At 38.0% G+C, this 25,901-nt stretch overlaps 1 protein-coding gene across 2 annotated transcripts in view; it reads left to right on the top strand.

Annotated features, from left to right (window-relative positions):
* TUBGCP5 (tubulin gamma complex associated protein 5) overlaps positions 1-25,901 on the top strand; it is an 81,127-nt gene that overhangs the window by 14,936 nt on the left and 40,290 nt on the right. For both annotated transcript variants that reach the window (XM_008712064.2, XM_008712065.2), the window contains exons 4-6: positions 198-294; positions 676-755; positions 1,606-1,741. In XM_008712064.2, the coding sequence (XP_008710286.1) occupies positions 198-294; positions 676-755; positions 1,606-1,741 (313 nt within the window). The remainder of the gene's footprint in view (positions 1-197; positions 295-675; positions 756-1,605; positions 1,742-25,901) is intronic.

The raw sequence follows: 25,901 nt of genomic DNA, 5'->3' as shown, positions 1-25,901 counted from the left end.
TTTTGACATGTTCTTTGTACGTACACATTTGAACTCTAAAAAAGGCTAGGGCTTTGGATTTATTTAGATATAATTCATGTTTTCTCAAACTAGAAAAAATATTGGGGACATAATTGACATGGGGTTATCTTTTCTTAAACTAGTTTTGAAAGCTCTCACCAACCTCAGTGATTCATATCTTCATTTTTTTTTTAAAGACAGATGCACATTATTCTATATTGTCACTTCTTCTGTGTCTATCTGATTCTCCTTCAAACAGCAATTATGTGGAAACACCAAGAGATAAAGAAGTGGGTACGTAGCCAAATGTTTAATATATAACAAAAGTGAAATTGGTTTTATTAATTACCAGACATTTTATAAAAAGTTGTAAAAATCTATGAAACTAAAATATTTCTGTTGCTTTGGATATAATTGCAATGACAAATCATTTAAAGTTTAAGTTCTGACTTTAAGTTAAACTACTTTCAACTATATAAAGAGAAAAATCACTTTTGAAGTTAAGTTAAATTTTAAAATGTAGTAGAATATCAATTTATTGAGTGTTTCAGTAATTTTGAGCTTTGTCATCTCCGGAGTGCGTTTTAAGTTTTGATAGACTTTTTTCCTATAGTTTTGGGGTTTTTTCCCACATATTTTTTATAAAGCTGATGAAATTCTTCTGTTATGTTTTAGAAAAGAAAGATGATTTTGACTGGGGAAAATACTTGATGGAAGGTGAAGAAATTGACCTTGGTCCAAATGTGGACACACCAGTAAGTGGCAATAGTTTCGCTATTGAAAATATAAATATATGCCAAGTGATACATTATTTTTATGGTTCCTTTCACTCTAGAGCAACTTAACTAAAACAAGAACATTCTTCACTAAATTAGTATAGTTTATTATCAAAGATTTATTAAGATTTTGCACTGAACCAATAGTATGAGGAAGTTGAATGGAATGAATGTAAGTATCGTGTAAGGAGTATCCTTTAATCCTGGGGGTTTTGCCACCAAAAATAATTCCAGGCTATCATAGTAACTTTCAAGACGTTTAGAAAAAAGTGTCATTAGGTGTAGTTTTTGCTTTTTTTTTTTGAAATTTTCTTGTTCTTTTCATCTAAATAGCTTCAGTCACCATATACTCTTAAGGGTAAGATGTATTTTCCTTTTTTTTTTTTTACATAATTTAATATACTTATTGTTTGTATTATAATACAATTAGCATCTGAATATATCCCTAATTATATAATTTATATTTTCCCTTTCAATTTTAAACATTGACTATTTAGATAAAATAGGTTTTTAGAAGATGTGTATGAAAATAGTTTTATTTTATTTTTTTAATAATACTTTTTTATTATATTATGTTAGTCACCATACAGTACATCCCTGGTTTTTGATGTAAAGTTCCATGATTCATTACTTGCATATAACACCCAGTGCACTATGCAATATGTGCCCTCCTTACTACCCATCACCAGCCTATCCCATTCCCCCACCCCGCTCCCCTCTGAAGCCCTCAGTTTGTTTCCCAGAGTCCATAGTCTCTCATGGTTCATTCCCCCTTCTGTTTACCCCCCGCCCTTTCTTCTTCCCTTGATGTATTTCCCTTTTTAATCAGAATTGGTCTGAAGACAGTGAAGATGAAAATGATCAACAGCCCTTAAGTAGAGAAGATTCTGGGATTCAAGTGGACAGGACACCGTTAGAAGAACAAGATCAAAACAGAAAACTGGGGCCTCGTGTCAGCTGGAAAGGTACTGTGTGTTCTCAGATGCATCATTGTCTTGTAGTAGGACAGGCATGGGAATCAATCTATATGATTGAAGATACTGGTAAGCTCTGCCATCCTCACAAATCTTTTTAAACCATTAGTAGATCTATAGTGTCTAAGAAGTGGTACCACAAAATTAATGTTGAAAGGAGATTTAGAGTAAAATTCAGTTCTTTTTTTTATAGTTCTGAGACCTTTACTAGTCCTAAATATTTCAGTTTGTTTCTTATTGGAGAAGGGTTGACTTTGCTAAAGTTAGAAAGCAAATAAAAGGAAAAAGGATCTGTACAATTTAATTTTAAATTGGAATGTTTGAGTTTTAGTGAAGAACTTTGAATAGGTAGACTCTAGAAAGAACTAGAAGCAACCTCAGAGATTAGATTATCTAATTCTACTCCTCATTTTGTGGGTAAGGAAACAAAGTCCTGGTTACGTTGATTTTTCTATGGTCACGTAGCTGTGAAACTCACCCCAGAAGCTGGGCTATGTAACCAGACCCTGTTTACTGTACTCGAACCTTGCTAAATGGACAAAGTATTTAAAGCTGATTTAGCATCCTAATGATTTTCTATTTCTTTTTAATTTTTGTATTGGACCTTGAGGGCAGAGTGTGGTCATTACTAATCCATGCAGGAACTTTTAGTTTAGGTTATATCCTCTATTCTGCTATTTCTGATTCTCACTACCTATTCCCTTTCTCTGCCAGCCCAGTTCTAGGCACCTGTTGTAGAGTATTTGATACCTGTGTTCTCACACAAGTCAAGTTCTTATAAAATACATTCTGTTGGTTGGTGTGTTCTGCTTTAAAATTATGTACTGGTATTATTCTATGTGCAGACTTTGGTCTATTTCTCTTTCATTTATCTCCGTTTTAAATCTGTCTCTGTCAACTCTGTGAAGATTTCTTCTGTTACTCCTAACTGCCGTATAGATTTTTTGCAGTTTGCAGTACCACATTTAAATTATCACTTCCACAGGGAAGTTTTTGCCCCCCCCTACCTAGTGCCATGCCCATTATGGACCTGGCCCACAGTCTCCTCCCTACTTGATAAGATCCACCCCTCTGATTTTGGCTGCTTTTGTTTTAATTTACATGTGTCTGTTTGGGATAAGTACTTGTGGTTCCTCAGGTCCTTCAGTTTTACCCCTTCTGTGAAGTACCCATTGATAACACTCTGCTTGTTTTCTTTTGGTATTCATGATTTCCTTCCCAACCCCATCCTTCAGAGTTCCTTGTATGTCTAGATATTAATTCCTAGGTTTTAGACATTGCAGTTATCATCTAGTCACCTTACTATTAACATTTTTCATGAGATACTTTGAACAGAATCTGTGATTTTTTTTTTTTTCAGTGTTTTGTTGTACTCAGACCTATACATTTTTCATGATATGGTTAGCATTTGGGTCTTGATACTTTTCTGTGCAATAACATTCCGTTGTATTTTCCGTCTGTTGGCTTTTTTTTATACCTTATGTTTAGGTCTTTAGTGACCACCAGGTCCACTTTTGTATATGAACTGAGTTTAAAGGGTCTAACTTACCTTTCTCCGATGTTAGGAGCCAGTTTTCCCAGAAGCATCTAGTAAATAACCCATTCTATCAACATTGCCCTGGATTCTACCATTATTATGTATCAAGTTTTCATATATACATGTATTTATTTCTGAACATTGTGTTTTCTTCCTTCAGTGTGCATCGCTGAGGAACAGAATGTTTTTGTTTATATGGTTTTATAATATATCTCAACACACAGAATGCTAGTTTCCCCATCACCTCCTTTACACTTTTTCAAAATTGGCTTAGCAGCATTATCAACAATAGCCAAACTATGGAGAGAGCCCAAATGTCCAATAAAGATGTGGTAAGCGAGAGAGGTAAGATGGCGGAGGAGTAGGAGATCCTAGTTTCCTTTAGGGGATCCTGGTCCCTTAAAATCAGATAGAGGGTTATCAAATCATTCTGAAAACCTGCAAAATCAACCAGATATCTGAGAAAAGAATTGCTACAATTCTGCAAATAGAAAGGCGACCACTTTTTGCAAGGTAGGAGGTGTGGAGACATGAATCTGAGGTGATATAACCCAAGATAAACCATGGTGGGAGAGACCCTCCATAAGCCAGGTACTGGAAAGTCTTATAAGCAGCAGAGCACAAAATTGGAACTTTTAGAAGTTTGCCTGACAGGTGCTTAGGAGGCAAAGCAGGGTGGAATCCCAGGTGAGACAGCATGGTCTCAGGATCCTACGGGCACAAAAAGAACAGGGGTGCCTGAGTGTGGCACAGTTCCCAGGCATTGGAGCAAGGAAGCCAGTTACAAACAGTGAGTCCAGGCAATAGCTTTCTGCTTGGTGTTGGCATAAACCGCAAACTGCTGTGCAGTCATGCAACCACTTTCCCAGTAGGGGCCCAGCAAGAGGCAGAACAACGGGGAGACCTTCCTCCCTCCCCCAAGAGGAGTGGTATGGGTGCATGCCACAAGAGTCCATAAGTTTAGAAACTCGTGTGTGCCTGAGATAAAAATGTTGGTCATAGGCTGGGTGAACACAGAGTTTGGACGGAAACCAGGGAGACAAGAGTGGTTGACTACTTTTCTTTGAGGGCTCACTGCAGAGTGGGAGACATAAACTTTCAGCTCTCAGTCTAGAGATTGGGACACTACCATTCTTATCCCCTACATCAGTGCAGAATGCCTTCAGGGAGCAAAACAGCGCTACACAGTGCATCCTGATCTGTATACATTGAGCCCAGCCCCCTGGCAAGGGCGGTGCAATTCCACCCAGGCAAAGACATCAGGGAATCTGTAGCAGGCCCCTCCCCCAAAAGACCAGCAGGAACTTCCGGTGAGTACCAAGTTTACTGATAATACAGAACTGTAAAACTCTAGTTTATATAGCATTCATGGTTTATTCTTATTATTCTTTAGTCTTTCAGTTTTATATTTTATTTTCCTTTTCAGCTGTTTTCGTATTTTATCAGTTCTTTTCTTAAGTCATTTTTGCTTTTTATTTTTATACTTACGGTTTATATCTGTTATTTTTCATCTTTGGCTTCCTTTCATTGTATTCAACTAAATTTTTGTGTATATATGCATACATACGTATATACATAGAGTTTTTCTTACCTATTTTGGGAACCAGTTTCTTCTAACAAACAGACCATAATACACCCAGGATCTAGTTTAATGTTCTGTTCAACTTCTTGTCTGATTTTATTCTCATTTTTTTTCTTTCCTTTTTGTTTCTGTTCTCTACTGATTTGTATAGTGTGTATTTTTCTGGTATCCTTGTTGTTTTTGTATTTTCTCTCTCTTTCATCTGTTATTCTCTGGACATAATGATAATACAGAAGAACTCATTCCAAAAAAAAGGGCAAGAGGCAGTACTCACTCGAGTTATTTAATCAATATGGATATAAGTAAGATGTCAGAACTAGAATTCAAAACAATGAATTATACCTGGGTTTGAAAAAAACATAGAGGACGGTAACGAATCCCTTACTAGAGAAATAAAAGAACTGAAATCTAATAAGGTCGAAATAAAAAACGTTATTACTGAGTTGCAATAAAAAATGGAGGCTCTAACTGCTAGGATAAACGAGGCAGAAGAGGAAGTCAGTGATATGGAAGAGAAAATGATGGAGAATAAGGAAGCTGAGAAAGAGAGATAAACAACTACTGGATCACAAGGGGAAGATTCAAGAGATCAGCAATACCATAAAGCAGAACAATATTAGAATAATTGGGGTCCCAGAGGAAGAGGAGTGGGAGAGACAGAAGGTTTATTTGAATAAATTATAGCTGAGAAATTCCCTAATCTGGGGAAGGAAATAAGCTTTCAAAACAGGGAAGCACAGAGAACCACCCTCAAAACCAATAACCTTGACATAGAGTACTGAACCTTACAAGTTTCAGCAATAAAGAGAAAATCCTGAAAGCAACTCAGGACAAGAGGTCCTTAACCTGCAAGGCAGCAGACCTGGCCGCAAAGACATGACAGGCCAGAAAGGACTGGCATGATACATTCAACATGCTAAACGAGAAAAATACGCAGCCAAAATACTTGATCCAGCAAAGCTGTCATTCAGAATAGGAGGAGAGATAAAAAGCTTCTAGAACAAGCAGAAACAAAGAATTTGTGATCACTAAACCAGCCCTGCAAGAAATATTAAAAGGGATCCTATAAACAAAGAGAGCGCCCAAATGTAACAAAGACCGGAAAGGAACAAAGACACTATACAGAAACACTGACATTACGGATAATACAATGGCACTAAATTCATATCTTTCAATAATTACTCTGAATGTAAATGGGCTAAATGCTCCAATGAAAAGACACAGGGTAGCAGAGTGGATTTAAAAAAAAAAAAAAGACCACGACCCATCGATATGCTATCTACAAGAGACTCCTTTTAGACCCAGTGACACCTCCAGATTGAAAATGAGGGGGTAGAGAACCATTTATCATGCTAATGGACATCAAAGGAAACTGGAGTAGCAATCCTTATATCAAATTAGATTTTAAACCAAAGACTGTAATAAGAGCTGAAGAGGGACAGTGTATCATAATTAAAGGGTCTATCCAATAAGAAGATCTGACAGTTGTAAATATTTATGCCCCTAACATGGGAACAGCCAATTATATAAACCAATTAATAACAAAACTAAAAAACTCATGGAAAAGAATACAGTAATAGTAGGGGACTTTACCACTCCACTCACAGCAATGGACAGATCATCTAAGCAGAGATCAACAAGGAAACAAGGGCTTTGACTGACATACTGGACCAGATGGACTTCAGAGATATATTCAGAACCTTTCATCCTAAAGCAACAGAATACATATTCTCCTTGAGTGCATATGTGACATTCTCCAGAATAATTAACATACAGGATCACAAATCAGGTCTCAACCAGTACCAGAATATTGGGATTATTCCCTGCATATTTTCAAACCACTATGCTTTGCAACTTGAATTGAATCACAAGGGAAAATTTGGAAGGAACACAAATACATGGAGGTTAAAGAGCATCCTACTATGGGTCAACCACGAAATAAAAGAAGAATTTAAAAACTCGTGGAAGCAAATGAAAGTGAAAACACGATATTTCAGAACCCTTGGGATGCAGCAAAGGTGGTCCTAAGAGGAAAGTATATAGCAATGCAAGCTTTTCTCACGAAACAAGAAGTCTCAAACACTTAACCTAAACGTACACCTAAAAGAGCTGGAGAAAGAACAACATATCCAGCAGGAGAAGAGAAATAAATAAGAATTAGAATAGAAATCAATGATATAGAAACAAAAAAACACAATAGAGTAGATCAACAAAACTAGGAGCTGGTTCTTTGAAGGAATTAATAAGATCGATAAACCCCTAGCCATACTTATCAAAAAAGAAAGGACCCAAATAAATCATAAATGAAAGAGGAGAGATCAGAACCAACACTGAAAATACAAACTGAAAAAAATACAATTAGAATATTATGAGCAACTATATGACAACAAATTAGGCAATCTAGAAGAAATGGATAAATTCCTAGAAACACATAAACTGCCAAAACTGAAACAGGAAGAAATAGAAATCCTGAACAGACACATAACCAGCAAAGAAATTGAAGCAGTAATAAACATCTCCCGACAAACAAGAGTCCAGGTCCAGGGGGCCTCCCAGCGGAATTCTACCAATCATTTAAAGAAGGATTAATACCTGTTCCTCTGGAGCTGTTTGAAAAAAATAGAAATGGAAGGAAAATTTCCAGACTCACTCTATGAGTCCAGAATTACCTTTAAAAAAAAAAAAAAGATTTTATTTATTTATTTCGGAGAGCAAGCAAGAGAGAGAGCATGAGTAGGGGGAGGAGCAGAGGGAGAGGGAGAAGCAGACTCCCCACTGAGCAGGGAGCCCAATGCGGGGCTTGATACCAGGACTTTGGGATCAGAACCTGAGCCAAAGGCAGATGCTTAACCAACTGAGCCTCCCAGGTGCCCCAGCATTACCTTGATCCTACAACCAAAGACCCCACCAAAAAGGAGAATTACAGACCAAATCTCTGATGAAGATGGATGCAAAAATTCTCACCAAGATACTAGCTAATGGGATCCAAAAATACAGTAAAAGGATTATCCACCAGGACAAGTAGGATTTATCCCTGGGCTGCAAGGGTGGTTCAACATCTGCAAATTAAGCAGTGTGGTACATCACATTAATAAAAGAAAGGATAAGAACCATATGATCCTCTCGGTTGATGCCGAAAAAGCATTTGACAGAATATAGCATCTGTTCTTGATAAACACTCTGTGCAGTGTAGGGATAGAGGGAACATACATCAATATCATAAAAGCCATCTGCAAAAAGCCCACAGTGAATATCATCCTCAAGGGGGAAAAAGAGAGCTTTTTCCCCTAAGGTCAGGAATACGACAGGGATGTCCACTCCCACCACTGTTGTTTAACATAGTACTGGAAGTCCTAGCCTTGGCAGTCAGACAACAAAAAGAAATAAAAGCCATCCAGATCAGCAAAAAAGATGTCAAAGTCTCAACTTTGGAGATGACATGACACTCTATGTTTGAAACCCAAGAGACTCCACCCAGAAATGGCTAGCTCTCATACAGGATTTCAGCCACGTGGAATGATATAAAATCAATACACAGAAATCAGTTACATTTCTGTACACCAACAATGAAGCAACAGAAAGAGATATTGAGGAATCAGTCCCATATACAATTGCACCAAAAACCATAAGATACCTAGGAATAAACCTAACCAAAGAGGTAAAGGATCTGTACTCTGAAAACTACAGAACACTTACGAAAGAAATAAAGGAAGACACAAAGAAATGGAAAAACTTTCCATGCTCATGGATTGGAAGAACAAACGTTGTTGAAATGTCTATGCTACCCAGAACAATCTACACATGCAGTGCAGTCCCTATGGAAATACCATCAACATTTTTCTCAGAACTGGAACAGACAACCCTAAAATAGACCCAGAAAAGACCCCGACTAGCCAGAGGAAAGTTGTAAAAGCAAACCAAAGCTGGTGGCATCACAGTTTCAGACCTCAAGCTATATTACAAAGATGTAATCATCAAGACAGTATAGTACTGGCCCAAAAGCAGACACATAGAGTGGAACAGAATACAGAACCCAGAAATGGACCCTCAACTCTGTGATCAACTAATCTTCCACAAAGCAGGAAAGAATATCCGGTGGAAAAAGGACAGTCTCTTCCACAAATGGTACTGGGAAAACTGGAGGGACACGTGTAGAAGAATGAAACTGAGCACTGTCTTATAGCACACACAAAAATAAATTCAAAATGGATGAAAGACCTAAATGTGAGACAGGAATCCATCAAAATCATAGAGGAGAACACAGGTAGCTCTTGGCCTTTGTCACAGCAACTTTTTGCTAGACACGTCTTCAAAGGCAAAGGAAACGAAAGCAAAAATGAACTATTGGGACAAGAGAAGAAGCTTCTGCACAGCAAAGGAAACAGTCGACCAAACCAAAGACAACCTACAAAATGGGAGAAAATATTTGCAAATGTTTTATCAGATAAAGGGCTGGTATCCAATATCTGTAAAGAACTTCTGAAACTCATCACCCAAGAAACAAATAATCCAATCAAGAAATGGGAAGAAGACATAACAGACATTCTCCAAGGAACACATACAAATGGCCAACAGACATATGAGAAAATGCTCCACATCACTTGGCATCAGGGAAATACAAATCAAAACCACAAGGAAATACCACCTCACATAGTCAGAATGACCAAAATGAGCAAGTCAGCAAACAGCAGACGTTGGCGAGGATGCAGAGAAAGGGGAACCCTCTTATACTGCTTGTGGGAATGCAAGCTGGTACAGCCACTCGAACACAGTATGGAGGTTCCTCAAAAAGTTAAAAATAGAGGTACCCTAGGACCTAGCAACTGCACTACTGAGTATTTATCCAAAGGATACAAATGTAGTGATTTGAAGGGGCACTTGCACCCCAGTGTTTATAGCAACAACGTCCACGATAGCTAAATGGAAAGAGCCCAGATGTCCACGACAAATGAATATATAAAGAAGATGTGAATGGAATGGAATGCTACTCAGCCATCAAAAAAATGAAATCTTACCATATGTAATGACATGGATTTAACTAGAGGATGTTATACTAAGGGAAATAAGTCAATCAGAGAAAGACAATTACATGCTTTCACTCGTATGGAATTTAAGATTCAAAACAGAGGATTATAGGGAAAGGGAGGGAAAAATAAAATAAGATGAAATCCTAGAGGGAAACAAACCATAAGAGACTCTTAACTATAGGAAGCAAATTAAGGATTGCTGGAGGTGAAGTGGGTGGGGGAATATGGTAACTGGGTGATGAGTATTAAAGAGGGCATGTGAGGTAATAAACCTGGGTGTTATATGCAGATGAGGGAATCACTAAATTCTACCTCTGAAACTAATCACTGTATTTTAATTAATTGAATTTAAAAAAATTTAAGAAGATATGGCATATATACACACACATACGTAGGTGGCATATATATATACACATACGTATGTGTGCATACACACACACACACACACACACACACAATGGAGTATTATTTAACCATCAAAAAGAATGAAATCTTACCATTTGCAATAACATGGATGGAGCTAGAGTGTATTATGCTAAGTTAAATCAGAGAAGGACAAATACCATATGATCTCATTCATATGTGGATCTTAAGAAAGAAAACAGATGAGCATATGGGAAGGGGGAAAAGAAAAAAAGGAAAGAGGGGAGCAAGCCATAAGAGACTTTTTTTTAATGTTCAGTTAGCCAACATATAGTACATCATTACTTTTTGATGTAGTATTCAACGATTTATGAGTTGCACATAACACCCATAAGAGACTCTTAACGACAGAGAACAACGTGAAGTTTGATGGACGGAGGTGGGCAGGGAATGAACTAGATGGGTGATGGGTATTAAGGAGGGTGCTTCTTATGATGAGCACTGGGTATTTCTTTTAGGTGATGAATCACTGAATTCTGATCCAGAAACCAATATTGCACTATATGTTAACTATCAAAATTTAAATTAAAGGAAAAAATTTTGTATACAGTTAAATATGATAATCACCTATATTTATATAATTTCAACATATTGAAACAAAACTTTGACTTAGCTACTTGTGAACTCTTATTCTTCCATAGACTTTTTAGAAGCAGTATAAGTTCTTTTTAAAAATCCATCTGAAATTTATTGGGATTGCATTGAATTTATATAGTTAGCCTGGGGAGATTAGACATTTTTACTATGAAAGTATCTACATTCATTCTAATTTTTCATTTTACTAGATTTGGAAATTCTCTTTAGAAAGATCATAAGTATTTGTTAATTTTGATACATGCTTATAGTTTTTGCTGTGGGTGATATCTCTTTTGTTTTATTGCTGGTGTACAAGAACACTTGGTTTTTATAAATTGCTCTTACATCCAGCATTCTTGCTAAACTTACATATTAATTATAATAGTTTGTTGATTCCAGGGGGCTTTTCTCTCTCTTTTTTTTTTTTTTCCTTTTTTGATAAGAATTTAGGGAAGCTGAAGTTTTAAAGGTATATCTAGAATTTTAAAGAATTCTATTTTCCCCACCCCACCCCCAATTTTAACTGATTATTGGACAGATGCTAATTTTATGCTATTTGGAATTGGAAATAGGTAAGTTTTTTTATCCTGGGGACAAGTAAAAGTCACATGCTCTTTTTAGAACTGTGATGTTTCATGTATTCATCTGTTCATTTAACCAAATTCATTGAGCTCTTGGTGTTCATCACCAAGATAAAACAAATAGATAAAAAAACAAAAAGCATTATTACTTCCTATGAAGAACTCACAGTCTAGTGTGGGAAACTATTTTGTTAACAGATAAATTGTGATTCAGTGTGGTAAGTGCTATAAGGTGTAATGCTTAAGAGAACCTAAAGGATGGAACAGCTTTATCTGAGAGAGGCAGGAAAGGTTGACTAGAGTCAGAACAACTTAGAAGAATTTACATTTGTGATCTTGAAAGTAATTATTTATAAAATTTTAGTATCATAAGAAGCCACCCGGAGAAACTGTTTAAGAATACTGATTACAGGGTACTTAACTCAGGGAGTCTGATTTTTGGTAGGTTCATTATAAGGCATCTGTATGTTAAACTAGCATTCCAGGTGATTCTGAAATGGGTCATGGATTACACTTCAGAAAACATCGAGATAGATGTTTATGATTTAGAATCCTACTTGAGATCCCAGAACTATTAGATCATTTAACTAAATGATTTTAGATATATTTGAAAGAGGTATGGTTCTCAAAAGAGTATTTTGATATATTAATAGCTTTTTACTATTTTTGGCTGAACTCTGTTCTTAAAACTGATTCACATTTAATGCCTGTATATTAAATTTTGGACTCATTTAGAATTTAATATTTGCAGAAGTATCTTAAAAGTTACTGGTTTTTCAGACGAACACAGGTGAAGGGAACAAAAAATAAGACGAAATCATGGAGATAAACCATAAGACACTCTTTAACTATAGGAAACAGGGTTGCTGGAGGGGAGGTGGGGGGGGATGGTGTAACTGGGTAATGGACATTAAGGAGGGCACTTGACGTAATGAGCATTGGGTGTTATATGCAAGTGATGAATCACTAAATTCTGCCTCTGAAACTAAATATGCTGTATGTTATTCAATTCATTTTATTTTTATTTAGTTTTTTAATTATTATGGTATGTTAGTCACCATACAGTACATCATTAGTTTTTGATGTAGTGTTCCGTGATTTATTGTTTGCCTATAACACCCGGTGCTCCATGTAATATGTGCCCTCCTTAATACCCATCACTGGGCTAGCCCATGCCCCTCCCCAAAACCCTCAGTTTGTTTCCCAGACTCCATAGTCGTTCATGGTTTGTCTCCCCCACTGTTCCCCCCATTCATTTTCCCTTCCTTCTCCTAATGTCCTCCCTGCTATTCCTTATATTCCACAAATAAGTGAAACCATATAATTGTCTTTCTCTGCTTGACATACTTCACTTAGCGTAATCCCCTCCAGTTCCGTCCATGTTGATGCAGATGTTGGGTAATCATCTTGATAGCTGAGAAATATTCCTTTGTATATATGGACCACATACTCTTAATCCAGTCCTCTGTTGAATGGCATCTCGGCTCCTTCCACATTTTGGCTATTGTGGACATTGCTCTGATGACCATTGGAGTGCATGTGCCCCTTGTTATCACTACATCTGTATCTTTGGGATAAATACCCAGTAGTTCCAATTGTTGGGTTACAGGGTAGCTCTATTTTTAATTTTTTGAGGAACCTTCACGCTGTTTTCCAGAATGGCTATACCAACTTGGATTCCCACCAACAGTGTAAGAGGGCTCCCCCTTCTCCACATCCTCTCCAACATTTGTTGTTTCTTGCCTTGTCAATTTTCACCATTCTAACTGGTGTAAGGTGGTATCTTAGTGTGGTTTTGATTTGAATTTCCCTGATGGCTAATGGTGTTGTGCATTTTTTCATGTGTCTTAGCCATTTGCATGTCTTCATTGGAGAAGTGTCTATTCATATCTTCTGCCCATTTTTTGACTTGTTCCTTGCATGTGAATTTGAGAAGTTCTTTATAGATCTTAGATACCAGCCCTTTATCTGTAATGCCATTTGCAAATACCTTCTCCCATTCCATGGGGTGCGTCTTAGTTTTGTTGACTGTTTCCTTTGCTGCGCAAAAGCTTTTTATCTTGATGAAGTCCCAAAAGTTTATTTTTGCTTTTGTTTCCCTTGCCTGTGGAGCCATGTCTTGAAAGAAGTTGCTGTGGCCGATGCCAGAGAGGTTACTGTCTATGTTCCCCTCTGTGATTTTGATAGATTCCTGTCTCACATTGAGGTCCTTCATCCATTTGGAGTTTATCTTTGTGTATGCTGTAAGAGAATGGTCCAGTTTCATTCTTCTGTATGTAGCTGTCCCATTTTCACAGCACCATTTATTGAAGAGACTGTCTTTTCTCCATTGGATATTTTTTCCTATTTTGTGGAAGATTAGTTGACCATAGATTTGAAGGTCCATTTCTGGAGTCTCTGTCCATTCCAATGATCTATGTGTCTGTTTTTGTGCCAGTACCGGGTTGTCTTGGTGATCACAGCTTTGTAGTATAGCTTGAAATCAGGCAATGTGATGCCCCCAGCTTTGTTTTTCTTTTGCACTACTCCTTGGCAATTCAGGGTCTTTTCTGGTTCCATACAAATTTTAGTATTATTTGTTCCAGCACTTCGAAAAAATGGCATTCGTATTTTGATCAGGATGGCTTTGAAAGTGTAGATTGTTCTGGGTAGCATAGACATTTTAACAACGTTTATTCTTCCGATCCATGAGCATGGAATGTTTTTCCATTTCTTGTGTCGTCTTCAATGTTTTTCAACAGTGTTCTGTAGTTTCTAGAGCATAGAATCTTTACCTCTTTGGTTAGATTTATTCCAAGATATCTTACGGTTTTTGGCGCTGTTGTAAATGGAATCAATTCCCTAATTTCTCTTTCTGCATTTACATTGTTAGTGTATAGGAAAGCAACTGATTTCTGTGCATTGGTTTTGTGTCCTGCCCCATTACTGAATTGCTGTATGAGTTCTAGTAATTTGGGGGTGGAGTCTTTTGGGGTTTCCAAATAAAGTATCATGTCATCTGCAAAGAGAGAGTTTGACTTCTTCTTTGACAATTTGCATACCTTGTATTTCTTTTTGTTGTCTGATTGCTGTTGCTAGGACTTCTAGTACTATGTTGAACCATAGTGGTGAGAGAGGTCATCCTTGTTTGTTCCCGATCTTAAGGGAAAGGCTCTCAGCTTTTCCCCATTGAGAATGATATTCGCTGTAGGCTTTTCATAGATGGTTTTTATGAGCTTGAGGAATGTACCGTCTGTCCCTACACTCTGAAGCATTTTAATCAGTAAAGGGTGCTGTATTTTGTCAGATGCTTTTTCTGCATCGATTGAGAGGACTATATGATTTTCGTCTCTTCTATTATTAATGTCTTCTGTCACACTGACTGATTTGCGAATGTTGAACCACCCTTGCATCCCAGGGATAAATCCCACCTGGTCATGATGGATAATCCTTTTAATGTACTGTTGGATCCTATTAGCTAGGATCTTGTTGAGAGTTTTGGCATCCATATTCATCAGGGATGTTGGTCTGTAATTCTCCTTTTTGATGGGGTCTTTGCCTGCTTTGGTGATAAAGGTAATGCTGGCCTCATAGAACGAGTTTGGAAGTTTTCCTTTTTCCGGTTTTTGAAAGAGTGTCAGAAGAATAGGTATTATTTCTTCTTTAAACATTTGGTAGAATTCCCCTGGGAAGCCGTAATCCCAGTGTTCTGGGATCAAGCCCTGGACTCTTGTTTTTGGAGGTTTTTGATTACTGCTTCAAACTCATTGCTGGTTAGTGGTCTATTCAGATTGTCTATTTCTTCCTGTTTCAGTTTTGGTAGTTTATAAATTTCCAGGAATGCATTCATTTCTTCCAAATTGCCTAATGTGTTGGCATGTCGTTGCTCATAATGTTTTTAAAATTGTTTGTATTTCCTTGGTGTTGGTCATGATCTCACCCCTTTCATTCATGATTTTATTGATATGGGTCCTTTCTCTCTTCTTTTTGATAAGTCTGGCTAGGGTTTTATCGATCTTATTAATTCTTTCAAGGAACCAACTTCTAGGGGCACCTGGGTGGCTCAGTCGTTAAGTGTCTGCCTTTGGCTCAGGTCATAATCCCAGTGTTCTGGGATCAAGCCCTGCATTGGGCTCCCTGCTCAGCGGGAAGCCTGCTTCTCCCTCTCCCACTGCCCCTGCTTGTGTTCCCTCTCTCGCTGCCTCTGTCTCTGTTGAATAAATAAATAAAATCTTTAAAAAAAGAAAAGAAAAGGAACCAGCTTCTAGTTTCTTTGATCTGTTCTGTTCTTCTGGTTTCTATTTCATTGATTTCTGCTCTGATCTTTATTATTTCCTCTGCTTGTTGTGGGCTTGATTTGTTGTTCTTTCTCCAGCTTCTTTAGGTTTAAGGTTAGCATGTGCTTTGAGATTGTGTATTCTGTTGTTCTAGGATGGAATGTTCTGGTGTGTGAAGTTCCATCTGGTCCAGTGTGTCATTCAAAGCTCTTGTTTCTTTGTTGATCTTCTGCTTAGATGATGTGTCCATTGCTGTGAGTGGAGTGTTAAAGTCCCCTGCTATTATTCTATTATTATCTGTGTGTTATTTTCAATATGGTTATTAATTGGTTTATATTATTGGCTATTCCCAAGGTAGGAGCATAAATGTTTATAATTGTTAAGACTTCTTGTTGAGAAGACCCTTTAAGTATGATATAGTTTCCCTCTTTATCCCATATTACAGTCTTTGGTATAAAGTCTAATTTGTCTGATATGAGGATTGCTACCCCAGCTTTCTTTTGATGCCCATTAGCATGGTAGATGGTTCTGCATCCTTTCACTTTCAATCTGTAGGTGTCTTTAGGTTCAAAATGTAGTCTCTTGTATACACATATGGGTGGGTCCTGCTTTTTATCCAATCTGATACTCTTTGTCTTTTTATTGGCACATTCAGTCCATTTACATTTAGACTAACTATTGAATGATATGTATTTAGTGCCATTGTATTGCCTGTAAAATCCCCGTTTCTGTAGATTGTCTCTGATGCTTTCTGGTCTATGCTACTTTTGGGGTCTCTCTTTGCTTACAGTATCCCCCTTAATATTTCTAGTGGCCACAACTCTTTATCTCTCCTTGCATTCTGAGTGATAGCCTTGTTGGATTAAGTTTTTTGGCTGCTATTTCTTCTCATTTAGTACCCTGAATATATCTTGCCAGCCCTTTCTGGCCTGCCATGTTTCTCTGGATAGGTCTGATGTTATTCTGATGTTCCTCCCTCCATAAGTAAGAAATATCTTCCCCCGAGCTGCTCTCAGGATAGCTTCCCCAGCTCTAAGGTTTGCAAATTTCACTAATATATGTAGGGGCATTGATCTGTTTTTACTGATTTTGGGAGGAGTCGTTTCTGCCTCTTGGACATGAATGCTTGTTTCCTTCCCCAGATTAGAGAAGTTCTCAACCATGATCTGCTCAAGTATACCTTCTAGCCCTCTGTCCCCACCCCCTCTTGGATCCCAATGATCTTGATATTGGTTCTTTTCAATGTATCATTAAATTCTCTAAGTCTCTCTTCATGTGCTATGAGTTGTTTTACTCTCTTTTCTTCAGTTTCCTTCCTTTCCATCAGCCTGTCTTCTAGATCACTTATTCTCTCTTCTGCCTCGCTTACCCTCTCCATTAGAGCATCCAATTTAGATTGCATCTCATTCATAGGATTTTTAACTTTGGCCTGTTTGGATTTCATTTCTGCCCTTAGAGAGTCTGTATTGTTATTTGTGCTTTTTTCAAGCCTAGCTAATAGCTTTATAATTGCTCTCCTGAATTCTGTCTCTGATATCTTGCTTATTTCCATATCCATTAGTTCTATGGCAGAGGACATTGTCTCTGGTTCTTTTCTTTGTTGAGAGTTCCTCTTTTTTTTTTTTTTTTTTAAGATTTTATTTATTTATTTGACAGAGAGAGAGACAGCCAGTGAGAGAGGGAACACAAGCAGGGGGAGTGGGAGAGGAAGAAGCAGGCTCATAGCGGAGGAGCCTGATGTGGGACTCGATCCCGGAACGCCGGGATCACGCCCTGAGCCGAAGGCAGGCGCTTAACCGCTGTGCCACCCAGGCGCCCCGAGAGTTCCTCTTCTTAGTAATTCTGTCAAGGGATGGTTCAGTGAATGAACAGGGCCCAAAATATCAACCACGACCCAAACAAAATGCACCCTAGAAAAAATTTGAAGTTGCCAGAAGCTACCACAGTATACAAACAAAGCCAAGATGATCCAAAAGAATAAAAAAAAAAGGAGTAAGAGAGACCATAATCTCTCAGGGTGGACAAAGCAGGGTGATCTGCCTGTTCTTGATTGATTTTTGGTCTGTATGTTAGAAGATACCATATCCCAAAATTGCAAAGAAATCAGAATTTATATATATATCAAGATATAATTGAGTAGAGTGAAAAATGGTCTGGTATGGGGCATAAATATAAACATAAATGTGGGAAAAATTAAAAAGCGGCTTAAAAACATAGGTTGGGAAATAATCTATTTGAAATGGGAAGAGAGTTAAAAAAAAGAAAAAGGAGAAGAAGAAAGAATAGAAACTAAGGAGAAGAAGAAAGAATAGAAACTAAAAAGAAATGTAAAATTTTGGCCTCAAGTATAAATGAGTCATGAGGGAACACTTGGAGCTCAATATATTATTTTCCCCTGGTGCTGGAGTTTTACAGTCCTGTGGGAAATAAGCTTGTCATTCACCTGTTCTTCCAGTCTGTCTTCCGGGAGAGGGGCCTGCTGCTCGGCTTCTCCGAGTCGTTGCCTGGGTGGGGTTGCTCCCCCCCTTGTCAAGGAGATGGGCTTAATGTGAGCTGGTTGTCTGTGTAGTTTTTTTCCCTGGTGGCTTTCTGTGCCTCTTTAGAGAGTCAGAGCAAATATGGCCATGCACGAATCTCTGGCCCAGTGCTACAAGGTCACGGTCCCCTTTCTTCAATAAGCTCTCCAGGTCAGACCGTCTCCACTTCTGTGTGCACCAGACTCCACAGACTCGTGCTATTCACACCTGCTGCAACTCTCCCGGGGTAGTTCCAGGGAATCATGAGCGTCTGTGTGCTTTGTGCCTTTGCATTGGCAAGCAGTTGTGGGCTTGTGCATGCACCCTCTTCCGCAGCTCCCAGGTCATGGCTGGGTGCTGCCCCAGTGTCCTTTCGGGGGTCACACCACCCTGAGAGCTGTTGCCCTGTTGTGGGCGCAAGCCATTTCGTATTTCCCCTGGGATATTAAACAGCCCACATCCTCTAGTGCTTTTCAGGGCGCTCAGGCAGAGAGCAGTCTCCCTACCGGCCCGGCTCGCAGTTTATGGTGACTGGAGCTGAGAGTCCCTTCTGGGCTCGCTGACCATAACCAGTCTCACTGCTCCACTGCTTGGGCACTGTATTGGTTCAGGCTCCCCCATTCTTTCTGAGTCTCCTGGGATCCTGAGACCACAGTGATCCACCTAGAATTCTGTCCTGTTCATCCCCTGTGCCCTTTTCAGAATGGGATGTCACTGGAGCAGATTTCTGAGGGTCCCGATTTTGTTCTCTGGTATTATATCACTTTCCGGTGGCTAGCTTATGGAGGCTCCCTGCCCCCTCCATTTATGTTCTCATATTTCCCCGCGAAGATTCAAGATTCTGCATCTCCTACCTTGCAAAAAGTGGTTTTTCCGTTTGTAGAAATCCAGATAAATTTACTTACATCTCAGGTTGAATTCATATGTGTTCAGAATGGTTTGATAGATATCCATCTAAATTTGGGGACCAGATAAAACAGAGTCCCCTACTCTGCTGCCATCTTGTCCCTCCATTTATTAGTTCTAATAGTTTTTTTCTGGTGGAGCCTTTGGGGTTTTCAATATATTATATCATATCATCTGCAAATAATAACAGTGTTACTTCTTCCTCACCAATTTGGATGCCTTTTAGTTCTTTCTCTTCTGGTTGCTATGTCTTGGACTTCCAGTGTTATGTTGAGTAAAAGTGGTAGGTCCTGTTCCTGATCCTCAGCTTTTCACCTTTGAGTATGATGTTACTTGTGGGTTTTTTATATCCAGCCTTTATTATGTTGAGGTATGTTTCCTCTAAACCCACTTTATTGAAAATTTTTATTGTGAATGGATGTTGAATTTTGTGAAATGATTTTTCTGCTTCTACTGAGATGATCATATGATTTTTATCCTTCATTTTGTTAATGTGGTGTATCATGTTGATTGATTTGCAAATATGTATCCATCCTTGCATTTCTGGGAAAAAAATCTACTTGATGAATCATGGTGGATGATCCTCTTAATGTATGTTGAATTTAGCTTGCTAATATTTTGTTGAGGATTTTTGCGTCTGCATCATTGGGGATGTTGGCCTGTAATCTTTCTTTGTAGTGTCTTTATCTGGTTTTGGTGTCAGGGTAATATTGACTTCATGGAATGAATTTGGAATCTTTTTTTTTTTTTTCTATTTTGAAATAGTTTGAGAAGAATAGTTATTCACTGTTCTTTAAATGTGAGATTTACCCAGGAAGCTATCTGTACTAGACCTGTGTTTATTGGGAGTTTTTGTATTACTGATTCAATTTTGTTACTAGTAGTTAGTCCATTCAGATTTTCTATTTCTTCCTTATTCACTGTTGGAAAATTGTATGTTTCTAGGAATTTATTCATTTCTTCTAGGTTGTCCAGTTGGTTGGCATATAGTTTTTCGTAATAGTCTCTTACAGTCCTTTGTGTTTCTGTGGTTTGGGTTGTAACTTCTCTTTCATTTCCGATTTCATTAATTTGAATCCTCTCCCCCCAGCTTTTTTTTTTTTTTTTTTTGATGATTCTGGATAAAGGTTTATCAATTTTTTTTATCTTTTCAAAAGCCAGGTCCTAATTTCATTGATCTTCTCTGTTGTTTTTTAGTCTCTATTTCACTTATTTCTGTTGTAATTGTTATTGGTTCTACTAACTTTGGGTTTTGTTTGTTTTTGGTTTTTTTTAGTTCCTTTAAGTATAAGGTTAGATTGCTTATTTGAGATTTCTCTTTTTTCTTTAGGAAAGCTTGTTACCATTATAAACTTCCCTCATAGAACTACTTTTATGACATCCCAAAGAATTTGGACTCTTATGTTTCCATTTTCCTTGTCTGCATGTATTTTTTAATTTTCTCCTTGATTTCTTCGTTGACCCATTGGTTGTTTAATTACAGGTTGTTTAGCCTGCACATGTTTGTGGGTTTTTTCCAATTGGTTTTTCATAATTAATTTCTGGTTTCATACCATTGTGCTCAGAAAAGATACTTGATGTGACTTCCATCTTAAATTTATTGAGACTTGTTTTGTGGCCTAACATGTAATCTACCCTGGAGAATGTTCCATGTACCCTGAAGAAGAAAGTATATTCTGCTGATTTGGGATGAAATGTTCTGTATGTATCTACTAAGTTCATCTGATCTGTTGTGTGGTTCAAAGCCACTGTTTTCCATATTGATTTTCTGTCTGAATGATCTATCCATTGATGTATGTGGTGTTAAAGTCTCCTACTATTATTGTATCATTGTCAGTTTCTCCCTTTATGTCTGTTAATATTTGCTTTATATATTTAGGTGTATAAATATGTGTAATTGTTAAATCCTCTTGTTGGATTGATCCCTTTATCATTACATCATGCCCTTTGTCTCTTATTACAGAATTTTAAAAGTCTGTTTTCTCTCATGTACGTATTGCTGCGCCAGCTTTTTTTTGTTTCCTGTCTTTTGTCCTTTGTCTTACATTTGCATGGAATATCTTTTTCATCCTCTCATTTTCAGTAGTCTGTATGTGTCTTAGGATCTGAAGTGAATCTCTTGTAGCAGCATGTAGATGGGTCTTCTTTTTTTGTCCACCCAGTCATCCTGTGTCTTTTGATTGGAGTCTTGACTCCGTTTGCAATCGAAGTAATTATTGGCAGGTATATACAAAATGGTATTGCCATTTTGTTAATTGTTTTGTTTGTTCTTGTGGCTCTTTCCTGTTCCTTTCCTCTGTTGCTGTCTTCCCTCATGACTGAGGACTTTCTTTAGTTTTATGAAAATTGGATTCTTTTTTCTTTTTTGTGTGTATATCTTTTATTTTTTATTTTGTTTTGTTTTTGGTTTTGGTTTTTAGTTACCATGAGGTTCATATTTAACATCCTAGGTATATAGCATTCTGTACTTAAGTTGGTGGTTGTTTAAGTTTGAATACATTTGAAAGGCACATTTTTATTCCCCAATGTTTTAATGTATATTTTTTCCTGTTTTACATCTTTTTATTTTATGAGTCCTTAACTAATTTTTTAGATACAAGTTACTACTTTTGTCTTTTCAACTTTCATACTAGCTTTATAAGTGATTGATCTACCAACTTTATTATGTGTTTACCAGTGAAATTGTTTTTCTTTCATAATTTTCTTTCTTCTACTCTTAGCCATTTCATTTCTGCTTAAAGAAGTCCCTTAATTTCATGATATAGGCCAGTTTAGTGATGGTGAACTACTTTAACTTTTGCTTTGGAAAATATCTCTCCATCAATTCTGAATGATAATCTTGCTGTGTAGGTTGTTGGTTGTAGGTTTTCTTTCAGCACTTTGAACATATATATCATGCCACTCTCTTCTTACCTGCAGAGTTTCTGCTGAAAAGTTAGCTGTTACTCTTAGCCAGGTTTTTCTTGTACAAAACTAGTTGTTTTTCTCTTGTTGCTTTTAAGAGCCTCTCTTTATCTTTAATTTGTGACGTTTTACGTGTTATGTGGCTTGGTGTGGACGTCTTTGGGTTCATCTTTTTTTGGATTCTCTGTGCTTCCTGGACCTGGATGTCCATTTCCTTCCCCAGGTTAGGAAAGTTTTCAGCTATTTTTTTTTTTCAAGTTTTTTTGCCTCTTTCCCTAAACTCTCTTCTCCTTCTCGAATTACTATAATGTAAATGTTAGTATGCTTATTGTCTCGGAAGTACCTTAACCTATCCCTGGTGGGCTTTTTTTCTTAATTCTTTTTTTTTCTTTTTGCAGTTCGGCTTGAATACTTTCCAGTATTCTGTATTCTAGGTAGCTGCTCTATTCTTATACATCCTCTAATCTGCTGCTGATTCCTTCTACTGTGTATTTCATATCAGCTCTGATTGGCTCTTTTTTATATTTTCTGTCTCTTTGTTGAAGTTCTGAGTTCCTCCACTCTTCTATCAGGTGCAGTGAGGATCTTTATGATTATTACTTTCAACTCTTTATCAGCTAGATTCCATATCTCTGTTTCACTTAGTTCTTTAGTCTTGTTCTCTCATTTATATTTTTAAAGATTTATTGTTTTGAGAGAGAGGATGGGGGGAGAGGGAGAGGGAGAGAAGCAGACTCCCCACTGAGCACGGAGCCTGACACAGGGTTCGATCTCATGACCTGAGCCAAAATCAAGAGTTGGACGCTTAACTGACTGGGCCACTCAGGGGGGCCCTTGTTCTTTCATTTAGAGCATATTTCTCTGTCTCCTCGTTCTGTTTTACACTCTCTGTTTGTTTCTATGAATTAGATGGAGTAGCTACATCTCCCAGTCTTGAAGGTATAGCCATGTGTAGGAATATCCCCTGCATAGACTATGTATACCTGGCAACTTAGGCTGGCTGGCTGGAGCTGTAGCAGGTACAGGCTGGAGGTATGGGGGCACTCTGCATCAGGGGCACCCTGATGGACAGGTGGAACAGCCACAAACCTGGCTGCTCCATGTAGGGGGTGCTGTGTCAGAAAAGCTGGTGCTGGAGCAGGCATGGGCCAGGGTGTCCCCAGTGTGCTCCACATCAGGGCCGTTTTGGCAAGAGTGCTGGAGCTGTAGTCAGTGCAGGCTAGGGTTGTTCCATTATCTACCACACTGGGATAGCCTTATTGGGAGACAGGAGCTGGGATGAGTACAGGCAGAGGTACTACGTTGGGTATGCAGCTGGAGCTGGTATGGGCTAGGCGCCCAGGACTCACCAAGGCAACACGGCCACCTGGAGCACCCAGACTCTGCTCCCCTCTGTATATCAAGGTGGAGAAGGAACATAAACAATGATGTTCACCAGCACGTCTGATCTGCAGAGAGTTCTTAGCTATTCCTCTGCTGTTTGGTGGACACTCTGGGGTAGTAAAAGGGTTTCCATCACCTCTAGTCTAGTTGCCCTTTAATCTGCAGCTTTTTTCTTTGACCTAGCTTGGGTAAATCTTCTACTGGTCCCTCAGTACTATCTCTTCCCGCTGCATTTCACAGCATTGGGGATCAGATTCCTGTCATTACTATGTTTCTGCTTCTCCTACCCCTCTCTCTATGGTCCCTCTATATTTTGTTGTGCAGAAGCTGTTCAGTCAGCCCTGTTCTTCAGGAGGAATTGCTCTATATATAGGTATACATTTGGTGTGTTTGTGGGAGGAGAAGAGTTCAGAGTCTTCCTATACTGCCATCTTGGACCCCTCTCCCTGTTTTTTAATGTAGATGATCATTATTGTCTACAAACAGTTTTGTCTCCTATCAATTCTTGTATTTTCTTTTGTGACTACGTTAATGGTGTCTGTTCTGGCCAGGCCTCTAGTCTGCAGAGGAAGCATCAGCAGTGAGAGCAGTTTTCCTGGAGTGGGTCTCAGTCTAAAGGGTTGCATCTGAAATTCCTCCATTGAGTGTGATGAGTTTTGGTATAGGTTCTGGGTATGTAGCCTTTATCAAATTAAGACAATTTCCTTCTATTCCTGTTTTTCTAGAAGTCTTTAATCATAAATATTGAACTTTATCAAATGTTCTTCTTTAGGGCGCCTGGGTGGCTCAGTCGTTAAGCGTCTGCCTTCGGCCCAGGCCCACATTGGGCTACTTGCTCCTGTGGGAGCCTGCTTCTTCCTCTCCCACTCCCCCTGCTTGTGTTTACTCTCTCGCTGGCTGTGTCTCTCTCTGTCAAATAAATAAATAAAATCTTACACACACACAAAAAAAGTTCTTCTTTAACTGTGAGATAATCCTAATTTTTCTCTTTTGTTCTATTCCTACATTGATTTTGTGATAGTGAATCATCCTTGAATTCCTGAGCTAAATTCCCATAATGATTCTGTTATTTTTTACTACATTTTTTTAAATAAGCTCTACACCTAACGTGGGGCTCAATCATACTCAAGACCCTGAGATCAGGAGTCACATGATCCACCAGCTGAGCCACCCAGGTGCCCCTGAGTTAGCAATTTTTTAATTTAGGATTTTTCATTTTTATTCTTCGATGAACTTTTTTATGTCTTTATCTGGTTTTAGAAGCAAGGTTATATTAGCCTTATAATCTGAATAAGACATTCTAATTCTTGAAAGCTTAGTACCAGTCCTGAGGGTTTGGGGGTTCTTGAGAACATCTTTACTTACTATTTTGATTACTTTAATGATTATTGAACTATCTGAATATACGGTTTGTGTCGTCTTATTCATGGGGTCATTTAAAATTGAGTAATTTTTTTTTTTACAGACAATGATATTTAACTAAATTTTGTATGTACATTTCTCTATATATATTTTAAAGAGCCTTTTCTTTTTAAATTTTTTTAATTTAAATTTTGTTAGTTAACATACCGTGCAATATAGGTTTCTGGAGTAGAATTCAGTGATTTATCACTTTTATACAACACCCAGTGCTCATCACAAGTGCTGTCTTTAATACCCGTCCTCCATCTAGCACACACACCCCCCACCTCCCACCTCCCTCCATAAACCCTCAGTTTGTTCTCTGTTGTTAAGAGTCTCTTATGGCTTGTTTCCCTTTCTCCTTTTTTTTTCCTTTAACCCCTTCCCATATGTTCATCTGTGTTCTTTCTTAAATTCCACATGTGAGTGAGATCATGTGGTATTTGTCTTTTTCTGACAGACTCATTTCACTTAGCATAATACACTCTAGCTCCATCCACCTGTTGCTAATGGCAAGATTTCATTCTTTTTGATGGTTGAATAATATTCCATTGTGTATATATACCATATCTTCTTTATCCATCTGTTGATCAACATTTGGTTTCTCTCCATAGTTTGGCTGTTGTTGATAATGCTACTATAAGCATCAGGGTGCGTCGTATACCCCTTTGAATCTGTATTTTTGTATCCTTTGGTAAATACCTAGTAGTGCAATTACTGGATTGTAGGGTAGTTCTATTTTTAGCTTTTTGAGGAACCTCCAAACTTCTCCAGAGTGGCTGCACCAGTTTGCATTCCCACCAACAGTGCAAGGGTTCCCCTTTCTCTGCATCCTTGCCAGTAACTGTTGTTTCTTCTTGTGTTGTTAATTTTACCCCTTTCTGAGAGGTGTAAGGTGGTATCTCATTGTGGTTTTGATTTGTATTTCCATGATGATGATGATGTTGAGTATCTTTTCGTGTGTCTGTTAGCCATCTGGGTGTCTTGTTTGGAAACGTGTCTATTCATGTCTTCTGCCCATTTCTTAACTGTATTATTTGTTTTATGGGTTTTGAGTTT

The sequence above is a fragment of the Ursus maritimus genome, unplaced genomic scaffold (assembly GCF_017311325.1).
Source record: "Ursus maritimus isolate PB19 unplaced genomic scaffold, ASM1731132v1 scaffold_27, whole genome shotgun sequence".
Lineage (NCBI taxonomy): Eukaryota > Metazoa > Chordata > Mammalia > Carnivora > Ursidae > Ursus > Ursus maritimus.
Note: the sequence above shows the minus strand (reverse complement) of the source record. Positions and strands in the feature narration are given on the sequence as shown.